We start from the raw sequence: 13,615 nt of genomic DNA, 5'->3' as shown, positions 1-13,615 counted from the left end.
TACTTATTATTTCTAATTATATATGTTATTTAAGCTAAATGATTACATATTGCGGTGTGACGCTGAAAAAAGTGAAAATGTTGTTTAATTAGATGGGTCCTTATTTCAGACAAGCCTACACTCAGAAATTTCTCATGAATTTAAATTTGGAATTAAATATATTCTGATCATTTTGTCTTTATATAATCTCTTGTCATTATGGATGTAACTCATAGTGTTGAAAATTGTTTAATTCATGAAAAAAACTAGAATAATCTATGACTTTGATGATTCCAGAATAATTCTGAACAGATCTTAGTACAAATTTTTGTTGAAACTAGCCAAAAGAGAGTATCCATCAAATGATTGCTTTGATGGACTGTGAGGGCGCGCTTGATCTGGCTAGAGCAATAATCCTCGTTTAAAGCTCTGCAGGATTACAGAAAATGTAGGAGTAATGCCTCTCTTATAGGAATCTCTCCGCATTTCTCTTTGTTGGCTTACAGAGTAAGGTTATTGACATTTTTCCTCCCTCGTGGCTACTTTATGCCTCAGGTGATGTATCTTGAATTAGCAGGGCATAATGCATCTCATATTGATGGAAGAATCCAGTTTGGAGCTTATGTTGACTTTTTTTCTTCAGACTATGTGGAGGAATTATTTTTTCATTACATTTATACAGAAAAAAATAGAGGTGAATTTAATGTAATTTTTTGGCACTGTAAGTGGTATGACAATGGAAAGCATTGAAAACCATCTGGGCACACTGAAGGCCTTCAAAACCAATGGCTGTGGACTCCTCAGAGAGGAGACAAGTAGTAACCATATTTGCCCAACCTTTGCTTGATTCTGCTCCTGCTTTAAGGAAGAACAATTATTAGAGGTACAGAAGGATGAATGTAGCTAATAAGTGACGGTCAAACCTCCAAGTTTGGGAATCCTATGTGTTTGTCTGGAATTTGCATTTTCATCCAAGGGTAAGTTTTCTTCTTCTGTTGTCTCAAGGCATACAGTCAGTAGGTGTCTGTAAACCGTCCATAGTGTGTGACAATGTACAGTATGTACAACAGACTGGCATCCTGTTCAGGGTGTCTCCCTGCTTTGTGCACTATGCTTCCTGGGATAGTCTCCAGACTCTCTGTGGCCCAGTATTAAGAGTTTGAAAGACAAAGATTTTTGAAGTTTGGCAGGCTAGGATGCTGTGTCTGTGAGCAGAAGGGCGCCTTCTGAAATCCCATGGTCTGCAGTGTAATGTTAGCATTGGGATACTGAGCAAGACCCTTAACCCCAATTGCTCCAGGAACTAACTCTGTCTTCTCAAAAAAAAAAAAGTACAGGGATAAATGCAATAAATAAACTGTAAATATTTACATTCCAAATACTTAACCTATCTGCTTATAGCAGGGGTGTCAAACTCCAGTCTTGGAGGGCAGGAACCCTGCACAGTTTTTGGCTTACCCTCGTTTAACACACCTGATTCAACTTGCTAATTACCACACAGCTCTTGAGCTGAATCATTCAAGAACTAAGCCACACAGGACGCTGCCCCCCACCCCAGGACAGGAGTTTGAAACCCCTGGCTTATTTGGAAAGCCATAATGGTTAATAAAATTTATAGTGGTTCAACTAGGCAAAAACCATGACCCTCCGAGATATTTACTGCTGAGAAATCCCCTTATATTCACTGCAACGCCAGGAAATGCAAACAATGCGTGTAACTCTGCACATCCGAAATCCCTTCCTTTGCACCGTGAAATCAGTTGGGCCAGTCTTTCTGGCCCTTATGTCTACTTATAAGCATGATCTAGCTACAGGTGCTACAGTGCTATATACGCAGGCTCTCTTTATCTATCATAATGTCCCTGACTGTGTGGAACAGTGACTCTCCCTCGGCCCTGTCAGTGATAGATGTGGGACTGAGTCCTGCTGTTCGAGTGGCTGGATAATAGGTTAGCACGCAGCCAGGCGGAGAGCAAGGAGAGGAGGGGCCGAGGAGGAGGATGAGAAAGAGCTTCTGTTACTCTCCCTCGGTTTTATTCCTCTGTCTCTCGTGATGTCAGGAAAGACCGTTGTGTTCTCCTTGGGAAAGCAGACAAAGACCCATCCGTGTTGCTATGGCAACTGACCCCCCCTCATATGTACACAGACTACGGAAATGCAGGCGAGAGAAAGAGAAGTTAACGAAGTGCAGCATCTTTAAAAGGGCATTTTTAAAGGGCTTCCTGCATATGGACTCTCTCCCACAAGAAAGTGAGGAATGAGGCGGAAAGAAGCAGAGAATATCGGAGTATGATGTTTAACAAAAGGTGACAACCAGTCACACGGCTACAAAAATTTTATGCAAGACTTCCCATTTACTCCCTTGCTCTTTTGATTATTTTTTTCCTTATTAGGTCAGATCAGCAGGGAGTGGCCAAGGCAATGTTATATTCAGTCTGACAACAAAATATGTACTAGCAAATCATTTTTCCAGCAATATAATCTACAGGGTTATGTCTATGTGATTCTGACCACAGGGCATATGGTGCAGCCAGGGGTTATGAAGGGTCTCTGGACAGGACTCTATCACTGACTGGGAAAAAGGAGTCAAACACCTGCCGTTTGCCATTTGCCATTTACCAGAAGATCTCCGAGTCAACAGCATGGTAGTGGCTTCAGTCTGTAGCCATTTGTTCACTATTTTAATATATTAATTTCATGTCACAACCCTACAAAAATGAAATATTTTGCTGGTCAAACTCAAATTATATTGCCCCACATTTGTATTATTGAATTGTTTTAAGAAATGCCTTCATATACATTTAAAACTTTAACCTCAACATTATGGATCACACCTTTAACTTATTAGATGCAGGAGAGTTGGTTTTGCTTACTCAGTACAGTGATGCACACAATATGAGAGATGATTGGTCCGCTGCTTTCAGACGGGCCTACTTGGCATTCATAGGGGGAATCGTCTTCCAAGGCAACCTTTTCAATCTGAAGATGGTACTCTCCTAAAGTAGATGGGGAGGAAGACAGAAAGAGGTGTTGTTGTGGCCAAAAGGTTAGCCCATTCTGTGGTCTATATAGTTTTCAATGTCCCAGTGCAGTAATGGGGACGCTATGCTGTTAAAATGGTGTCATCCTTCTGATGAGACATTAAACCGAGGTTCTGCCTCTCTGAGGTCATAAAAGATCCCTGAGCATCTTTTGAAAGAGTGGGGTTGGTACTCCAATGCCTTAACTACTTTGCCCACTGTGGCCTTTTCAATTCTGGCCACCTAATCATCCCCTATGTCTAACTGGTGAATTCTGTCCTGCTCCTTCCCCATCTTAGCTACTGTGTGGTGAGCATACTGGTGCAGAATGGCTGCTGTGGCATCATCCAGGTGGGTGCTACACAGTGGTGGTGGTTGAAGTGGCTCCCCATTGGTTCTGTAAAGTGTTTTGGATGTCTTTAAAGCACTGTATAAATGTAATGTTCATTTATTCAATGTTCATTCAACCCTTGCTTCTACTATAGAAGTGAATATATGGTACTGTAAATCTGGATTATGGTAATATCTAGATTAACTTCCCTGGATACAAGCAATAAGTACAGTAATCATGCAATCCAAGCTTTTTTTTTACCCTGCCTAACTATATATCCTTTAATTCCTGTGCTCCCCAGAACCTGTACACTAGGAGGTATCATGAAAGAACAGTCTGAGAATCAGGAGCATAGCCAACTTCTGTCACAGAAATTTACATGACCAATTAGCAGAACAGATGCCTTTCTACAATTCTTTAATTCATGACATAATTAGCTCATCACTACTATCAGCACTATTCTCAGTTTTACATATCAAATGTCATTAGTATCTTACTCACAAAATCTGGAATACAGGAATATAGTGGTGGCCACTTTATTTTGAACACCTGTATACCTGGATGTTCATGCCAATATCTAATCAGCTGATCATGTGGCAGCTGTGTAACACATAAAGTCATGCAGACATCAGTTAAGTGCTTCAGTTAATGGCCAAATTACAAATCAGAATGGGGGAAAATGTGATCTAAGTGATTTGACTGTGGCATGGTTGTTGGTGCCAGACAGGGTGGTCTGAGTATTTCAGAACCTGCTGATCTCCGGGGATTTTCGTGCTCTAGGGATTACACAGAATGGTGCAATAAACAAACAACATCCAGAGAACAGCAGTTCTGTTAGCGGAAATGCCTTGTTTGTGAGAAGAGAGGTTAGAGGAGAATGGCCACACAAGTTCAAGCTGACAGGAAGGGTACACTGTCTGAAATAACCACCCTCTACCACAGTTGTGAGCAGAAAATCTCTGAAAACACATCATGTCAGACCATGAGGTGAATGGGCTACAATAGTAGAAGACTACATCCTGTCAGTTAAGTACACGCTCACTGGAACTTGAAGACTGGAAAAAATATCAACTTGTCCAATTAATCTCGATTTCTGCTATAACATGCAAATATAAGAGTTGTACTCTGGCATAAACAAACATGAATCCATAGACCCAGCTTTCCTTGTTTCAGGCTGGTAATGGTGGTGTAATGATGTAGGCAATGTTTTCTTGGCACATATTGGGCATTCTAATATCAACCAAGCATTGCTTAAATGCCATAGGTTATCTGAGTATTGTTGCTGACCATGTGCATCCCTTTATGGCCACAATTTACTCCTCTTCTAATAACTGCTTCCAGAAGGATAATGTGCCATATCAGAAAGTCATCTCTAACTGCTTCCATGAACATGACAATGAATTTAGTGCACTTCAGTGGTCTCCCAAGTCAACAGATCTGAATGGAATAAAGCATCTTTGGGATGTGGTGGAACATGAGATTTTACAGCATCAATGTGCAGCGAATAAATCTGCAGGAATAATGTGACACAATGTCAAATGGACCAGAATCTCAAAGGTGGGGGTCTTGAACCTTATTTACAGTGAGAGCCACTTCTATTCCTTCTTAGCTACATGGTTATATCAACCAGGGAGGTGGCAAACGATGAAACTAAATCAACCAGATTCAAGGTGGAATTCCTTGTAATGTACCAGTGTCCACATGTATAAGCTAAATTGAGAAAAATATGAATTTAACATAATTTAGCCTATTTCTGAAATGTTATGGGGAGCTACTCATTGGCTCCATGTGAGGTACTAGTAGCTCACAGGTGAAGTGTTGGCAACCACTGCTCTAAGAACTGTGTTGAGTGCATGTCACAAAGAATTCAGGTTGTTCTGAATGGGGTCCTACCCAGTATTAGAAAATAATTCCTAATAATGTGGCTGGTGAATATGCATAAAATAAAAATCACAAGATTAAATGCTACATAATGAGCAGAGATTTTAAGGGGTTCAGCAATGTGTCAGGAACTCGGTGTCATTCATTTGCCAGCTTTCCTTTCCTCCAGTTTCTCACCTTTCTCCTTGTTGCCAATCATGCTGTATCTGGGGAAGCCAGGAAGACTGCGCTGGGGCCCCAAAAGAAGTCCGTCCTTGACCCACTGCACTACACCTGAGGGCCTCAACACGGCACACTTCAGCACCACTGCGGCCCCCACTTTCAGGGTTATATTCTTGGGCTGAGTCCTGAAGGCTTGCTGAGAGCACACCGCTGTGGGAGCATGGTGTCAGTGTAGGGCAGCAGGTAAACAATCAGTGTATACAGCACTGAAATGGTACATTATCTTAATAGGCAAATTACATCCGCACAGCAGCAGGCTGTCAGTGTTAACATGTTAACATGTGCAATTAATTTTAAAAAGAATAACACGTTATTATTTTTCAATTGTGCTAACGTACAGCCTACAGCAGAGCCCTGATTGGGGTCAGGACAATGCATTTATCAAGTTTTTTGTACCACATAGTTTATTTCAGACTAGAAGCCCAATTTACACAGCGCATGCATGAGAACACTTATTATATGCTGTTGATTTACATCAGTTTATAAAGTTATAAACAACAAGAAAACAATGAAGATCCTTTAATGACAAAATGAAGTCCTTTGCTTTTTATTGCTCATGCTGAATTTGACTCCACCATTGGGAACAGAGAGCACATAAAACTTAAAGGTATTCATGAGTAGATTAAAAAAAAACATAAACATAGAAACATTATTGTCAATTCTGCCGCTTATTCCATTTTTCATTTTTAAAAATGTAAATTGCACATAAATTTTGGTCTGAAAACTATGTGCAGATTATGGTGTCTCATTAACAATTATTCTGGCCATGTGTTTGATCCATAAGTGCACATTTGTTGAATATAATGCTGTATATAAAAACTAAATGTATTTTCAACAAATTGCAACGTGACTGAATATGTGATTAATCATGATTAAGAAACTTAATCTACCAACACGTACAATATAAATTAATCAACCAACATGTGCTAGGTCAATGAAATATTAAGTTGCTTTGTGTTGTTGCCGATGCTAACTTTTCATTCACCACAGTATTGATTGGTTGATTTATTTTATCTTACCTGACAAGTGAATGAAAGAGAGAAAGAAGGACCAGCAAACGTGCAACATGCCTGAACGATTAATCAGTCACAGACCTGGAACGTAAAACAATCTGTCACAGAGTGCATGGATATTAAGAACATCCAAGTCACAGCTCTATAGTATCTCTAACAGGTCAGAAACAAAGAAGATTAGGTGGTTTAAGATTACTGGACTGGAATCAATATATGATTTTCTCAATTGAAACTAAGGCTGTTTCTCAGTACATTAAATAAATTAAATGTGGCAATTCTTTTGGCAATGACCTTCAACTGATTAGATGCAGCTTATAATGGGCTTTGATTTCTTTTTTTTTATGTGTATGCTGCTATGCTCAAATATTTGTTCTACAGAATGGACACTTTGAACATACTGACTGAAGTTTGCCTGCATGATAGCAAAGCGCTCACCTCTGAAATCTAAAGACTCGTGCTGCAAGCTTCTGATGGTGTAAGTGGTAGGTGAAATCTGTGTAAAGAAGCCTACAAGTGGGATGACTCAGCACTTTTTTATTCTTAATGAGAAAAGCTGAGCCTTCTCTGACCTCTGTGACCTAAAGAGCGAAAGAAAAATCGGATCCTTAATTACTTGAAAAATATCATCACTTCAGAGCAGAGAATTAATTAGATTTTTATTTTGTTTATTTTTTCTGTTAGAAGATGTTTTTGCTGGTAGCATACCCCTAGGATTTAACATGAACATACAAACATACTGTATATGTGGTGAGAGGCCCATAAACACATAGAAACACACCCAAGTAGCTTGATAGTAAAAATGAACCCACATTCAAACAAAACTATTATGTGAAACATAATAATCAGAATAGCAGTAGAAAAATGACACAAATGTCTATGTACGTAGAACAGCATCCTTCTCTTCCACTTGTCTCAGGGGTTTATCTGTTTACTGCTGAACGATCCATATTTGTCTTTCCTTATGTTATAATTTAAAATTGTGAGTTCAGGCATAAGATAAAAACTTTTATCTTAAGCTAAATTTTTACTCAGTCCTCTTTCAAAATATTTTGAATATTAATCTGGGCTCAATATTTGAAAGGGTCCCTTTGCCCTTACTAGGACAATTAAAAGTGGAGTCATTTAAAAATGCCATATTAGGTGAATCTTAATAGATTCCCTTAGTATAACATCAAATGGCTAAATACACTAAGTCCTAGGCTTAGTTTGCATTGAAATACCACGAAATCACAAAACATGCAGAAAATGATTTTAACTGCTCCCAACTATGAAAAGAGTGTGTACATCTTCATCTTATAACTCTTCAGAACCATAAAAAATAAGATAATTATCTTCTGTACACTTGTTTTGCTTAACAAAAGGAAAGTTTGTTTTCAGGTTCTGCCAAACAGTGTTGAAAAATCACCCACAGAGGCTTGTTCCACCCAGATGTTTAATTATGCAACTATCTACTTGTTTCATGTCACTTGATTGGTATCCGTGATGAATCTGCATACCTTAGTACAAAAATTTTTGCTCTTCACAAATAAAAAGTTAAAACAAAAGAGAATTCCAAATATTATTCTGGGAATCTCCATAAGCCTGAAGGCATGCCACCATGAAATTTGGCATTTTCTCAGGTATGGCAATGGTATGGCACAACATTAAGCTTAACTTCTAGCATGAATGTCCCAAAATCCAAGAGGGGCTAAATCATCAACACTTGGTCAAAGTAATTTAAAATCACTGTGCCCCTGAAATTCAACTGTGTATGTGTACGTGAAGGAGAACAGCTACTGCACCAACCCACAATCCATACTGTCAATACCACCTTTGAAAAAAGAGCATTTTTTGATGTGTATAACAGAAAGGAGGCCATACCTGGGTGCAGGTCTGTTGAGGAGCCCCTGTTCTCCACAGCGCTGCTTCTCTTGGGGAAGTAAGTGGAATCCTGCTCTCTCTCTCCCTCTAGTAAAATATATCAAATGGACATTGAGGACATGACAACAGAAAACAGCTGACAATGAAAAAACTCCCTTCCTCCTTAAAACACATCAGTGCAGGAATGGAGAAGCTATTTTATTAACTTTTTTCTTTGTTATTATTCAAATCTAACCAAAATGAAAAACCCAGAAAATGCAACTCTTATCCTCTGACTTGTTTCTTTGTCAGACCGCAGTATGTAGTTCAGTGAGGTCAATTTTTTTGATGGGAATATGAAGTCTGAGATCCACTGCCCTTCAAAACATACGCAGCATAGTTGCTGCTACAGCCTTTAGCTTAACATTTATTTTCATAAATAATAAATTGAACAAGAAGTGCTCTCTTCATTTTGTTTTATGTATTGAATACTCCTAGGGGAATCTGTACCACTTCAAAGGGCAGACTTCATTTTCACAGCGGACTCCTTCATTTTCATAGAGTACTCAACTTTTTTTCTTATTCTATGCCTCTAACTGAACAGTAATTGCAGAAATGTGCATGAAATCCACCCTGGACTCATCGTCTGCTGTGACAAGGCTGCAGATACATTGTTGCCAGAATTTCAATAACATTTTTAATACAGGTAGGAGGTAGACTTATTTGTATCACGCATTTTCTGCAAATCACACTCAGTAGGATACTTTCAGGGTTTAACTAGCAATGCCACTGTGCGGTTTCTGATTGCCTGATTTTACTGACCACCAAATCATTTTATTCAACAAGAAATCCTGACTGAATGAATGCCTTAACTGTATTTGAGACAGCACAAAAATAAGATATAGTGCACAATAAATAATAATCCAATACAGAAGATATACGTGTTACTATTTTACAAAGGAACGATTGCACAATTTTTTGGTTTAACACTTTAGACCCCCAGAGATAGTGATACATAATAGAGAGGGGCTGTGAGAGGTGGGAGGAACAGCTGCTAACAGCTGGACATTGTTGTTCTAGCTGGACTCCTGACTATCATTAAGCACAGCAGCAGGGCTAAGAGGTTCATTTATGCTGTTTGGGGCCAGGGGAGGTGGCAGTGTGGGTGGATATGCGGATGGATCAGTGAGTTCATCAGCAGTACTGTCAGCAGCTCAGAGCAAAAGGAAAAAGGAACCACCGCTTCCAGACTAACATTTCAATGAAAAACTGAAGTATACAAAAGGGAGGGGAAATTTAGGTAGAAAAGCAATAATACAAGATGGAAAGAAGGAGAAGGGGAAGTAAAGAAATGAGATAATGATACACATAGGCAGAGTGAAAAAAGAATAACAATGGTCTGAATGGACAAAATGGCTACATGAATGCAGTGCCAGGCAAGCATCCACTGTAACTGGACAAAAAAGAAAATGGAAACGTGATCTAGGGGAACTCAGTTGGTAAAAGACACCATTATGTCTTGGAGGAAGGAAGCAGAAAGGGAAGTGCAGGTCAGAACCAGCTGTCGACTTGGGAAGGATGTGTAGGAGGAGAGATTTGCTTTGCAGAGTTTAGATTAGTGTCAGGAATTTGACAGTATAGGTTGGGCATATTGAGGCAAAAAATGATGAAATTAAAATGGATTGCCTGGGTTAGTAGCTTAATACATGAGCTGTGTACTCATTCGTTTTGTGATGAGCTCCAATGGAGGATTTAATTCCTATATTCCAAGTGACTTAATGGACTGTGTTTAATGTAAAAAGCCCCAATGACCTTAAAGAACTCCAACAATCCTAACAATTAAGCCTGCAGCTATTGCAGTCAGTGGAATTTTAGGGTACTGTGTGTGGCACCTGATATAAACCTTTTAATCTGTCATTCTTGAGTCACATTATATTATATATTGTCTTATGTACAAGGCTTTGAGCTAATGTTCTACAAAAAGTCAAAATAAAAATAGCACAATGCGTTCTTCCCAAAACTCATATCAAACACTAGTGCTAATTAACAACATCTAGATCATGCAAATTATAAGTGATATTACTTAAAGGAGAACAAAACTGAAAAAAGTAACTTGCTAGAATGTTTATAACCCCTGGATGACTCGAGGAACTCTCCTATGCTTAAGGGTAGATAATGTCCCCCAATAATGTAGGGATTGTGTAGCAGAAGCGAGAAGGTTGATCTGAGATAAGACAGGTTTGGGCACCAGAACTCATCTGACACAGATAACTTATTAGGATAAGGGGGCTGTCAGCTGGGGAGACCAGATTGCAAGGTTTAATCCCAAATCTGTTATATTTAATTCATCATTAAGTAACAGCTATTTATTACATTTGGATCTGTGTTTTGGGGGCGGTGTGTGGTGCTGGGGGTTAGGAAGCACATAATTAGTAGGTAGGCAGTTCAAATGCCATGGGAGGCAGACTGCTGCCACCAATAGGCCCTTGAATATGGTCCTTAACCCCAATTGCCCCAGGGGTTGGGCTGAATGCTGGCTAACCCTATGCTAGGACCCCCAGACTTGCTGCCACCCATATATGTGTCTGTATGTCTCATGGGAGCAAGATAAGTTAGGTGAAAACAATTTTCCCATGGTAATGAGTGAAGCATCTCTATTCTATTAAGGTAATTAAAATCTATTGAGATGCTGAAATAGCTTATTCTTTTGCAAAACAGATCAAGCTTGGAGTGCTATGAAATAGAGTGTTGTCATTTTCCTTTTGTGGTGTCCTTGAAAAAAATATTTGTCAGTTGTATAACTAAATATCCATGTCTATAATTGAGTGAAAGTTAACGCTGAATGAGTTACTATGTATAAATATTACTACAGTATGTAGGAACTGGAATAATATAAAATTAATATCTTGGAGATATACTGTTCATTCCATTAAATCTGCTAGTTAGATGAAATGGCATTGTAAATGATCATTGTGTTTTTTTACCTTTAAGCCTTTAAAGTTTGTATATCAATTCTATTAATTGGACAAGAGCTTGAATGTTAATTCTATTATGTATAACAGTTTTATTTGATGTCAAGGCAACATGGTAGCTCAGTAGTTGTGGGTTTGAATCCCACCTCCACTCTGCATGTATGACATTTGCATGTTCTCCGACCATTGCAAGGATTACCTCCAGCTCCTCCCAGACCATGTGGCCTCAGGACACATGTGATGGCCTGGCATCCCATCTAGGGTGTACCCCAGCCTTGTGCCTTATGCTGACTGGTATGGGCTCCAGACTTTACTGTGACCTTCTCTTGGACAGTTGATTGCAATATGGATGGGTGTTTTGTGTTGCACAGGTTTAAACACAGCCATGTAATGAGTTGGCACCCTATCCTAGGTTATAGCCTTGCACCTGTAGCTTCCTGGATAGGCTCCGGACCCCAACGATTCTGCATAGGACAAGCAGGTATGGCTATGCTGAACATATTAAAGAAACAAGCCTGAACAATAACTAAAGAAACTAACAAAGCCTAAAACAAATGATAAAATTGTGAAATAATAGTTTAATAACAATCCCAATGAGGTGTTATCTGTTTCTAGTATTCATACTTGATTATTCTCTCTCATTCATCTCATCGCTGAACCCCATTCACCTCCACCAATCATAACACACATAATTACTAAACCTTACCTAACCTGCTTTAAGACCATTGCCTGAAATCAATTTTAATTAACATATCAGGGATGGCACAGGCTAAATCCTTCAGGCAGGCCATGCAGATTGCACAACGCATCATGAGGATCAATATGCTAATGCAATCTAGGCATCACACTTTAAAATCAACAAAACAATCACTGCATGGTGTATTTTGTTTTGTCCAAAGTGTCGTTCATATGACTGTTCTGTTTCCAATGACATCCATCTGGAACGATGAGTAGTTCTACCTGTTTTTCAGCCTTAATCGTTTTTTTTAAATATGTGCCATTACTTCCACTAGAAACCATGTAAAATGGATATATTTGTGCTTCTGGTGTGCTGGAGCTATTTTCCTAAAGCCCCCCCCCCCGCAATGCAGCAGCGTCTTACACCTGCAGAACCCCTCACTGCAGACTGGAGAGCAAGGGAAAGTTAAGAGGCCAAACAGATGGGTCCTTTTGTCTTCTCATAAAGGGATTGGGTTCAGGGAGATGTTGGCATGCATATGGAAGAGGTGGGGGGTGGCAAAAGGAAGGGCTACTCAACAAAGTCGCCTGTAATGTGTAATCCTTACTTTTAATGAACCCTGCACCAAAGGCTTAATGAACCATGCTCCCTTTGCTAAAATACGTGCCACTCTTTGACCTCTGCACTCCACTAATGCAAACAATATTAGGTGGTGGGGGGCGGGGGGGTGTTGTATCCATAGAGATTAGAGTGAGATTTAAGAATTCTCCAGTTCTCCAGAATCCCGAATTGTCCCCCACAATGTAATAAAAACCAGTTATTTTGACACTGTGAGAACTATTTTTCAGGTCTCCACAAACATCTGGGACTGCAATCAAAAAACTAAAAATGCCAAAAGTCTCAAACAAAAGGGGGTAGCTGAGGAAGCCTGGTGTTTTGGCACAAACCAGTCTAGTTAACCAGTACTAATCCAACCCCAGACACACGTTAACACCCCACCTCCTGGCTTTTGTGTAAGCATGGCCTAATCATTAAATAACACTACTCTCCATGCAGACAAAGCATGTGTGAGTTAATAAATCACCAGGCTTCTAATTAACCAGCCTTTGCATTCTGTAGTATAAAATAAAGTCAGATACCTCAATATGGAATTAAATGCAAGGATGCTATTAGTGTATTTAAATCAGAACAACAAGAGTTAAGAGTGGGGGCTCCTATGCTGAAAAGACTTCCAGCGTAACTGCCAACTGGAAGCGATTTTGTGAATAAATACATCTCAGCTACACTGATGATGCACCTTGTCTTATAACATGATCTTTTCTGACACAGATGTGAGTGAGACTTTATATCTAACATGACAGATTTGAAATAATCATCTAAACATGATTTTTCTCTTAGTCATACAGGGGAATTGAAATAATCACGCTAGTTAAGTATTTTTGACATATACTGTCCATGTAATCCAGCTATAAAGAGGTTTTTGATCAATGTTGAACAATGTTGGGCTAATTGTGGGTAATGTTCAGGTGGTTTTTAGTAAAATTATTGGAAGGCCCTTCTATGAAGCCCTGAGTAAACAAGATACAACAGCTGCAATCCAGTCCTATGTGACTGGTGTCTTTGAATTACAAAAATAACAACTGGAGACTGTATAATAAAAAGTATGACAAAAATCAAGT

At 39.2% G+C, this 13,615-nt stretch overlaps 1 protein-coding gene across 7 annotated transcripts in view; it reads right to left on the bottom strand.

The window, feature by feature from the left end:
• Window positions 1-8,584, bottom strand: part of nphs1 (NPHS1 adhesion molecule, nephrin) — a 49,598-nt gene extending 41,014 nt beyond the window's left edge. For 2 of the 7 annotated variants that reach the window (XR_011992999.1, XR_011993000.1), the window contains exons 1-4: window positions 8,307-8,584; window positions 6,453-6,527; window positions 5,389-5,583; window positions 2,853-2,975 (exon numbers count right to left, since the gene is read on the bottom strand). Coding sequence is in view for 4 of the 7 variants with exons in the window: in XM_072716460.1 (XP_072572561.1) it covers window positions 2,853-2,975; window positions 5,389-5,583; window positions 6,453-6,501 (367 nt within the window). In the remaining 3 variants the exon portion in view is untranslated. Of the gene's footprint in view, window positions 1-2,852; window positions 2,978-5,388; window positions 5,584-6,452; window positions 6,528-6,881; window positions 7,025-8,306 lie in introns of those variants that run through there. The other 5 variants (XM_072716459.1, XM_072716461.1, XM_072716460.1 and 2 more) reach the window with 4 other exon arrangements.
• Window positions 8,585-13,615: the final 5,031 nt, after the last annotated feature.

Source organism: Paramormyrops kingsleyae, chromosome 9, assembly GCF_048594095.1.
Source record: "Paramormyrops kingsleyae isolate MSU_618 chromosome 9, PKINGS_0.4, whole genome shotgun sequence".
Lineage (NCBI taxonomy): Eukaryota > Metazoa > Chordata > Actinopteri > Osteoglossiformes > Mormyridae > Paramormyrops > Paramormyrops kingsleyae.
The sequence above is the reverse complement of the archived record's forward strand: the minus strand, read 5'-3'. Positions and strand labels throughout refer to the sequence as shown.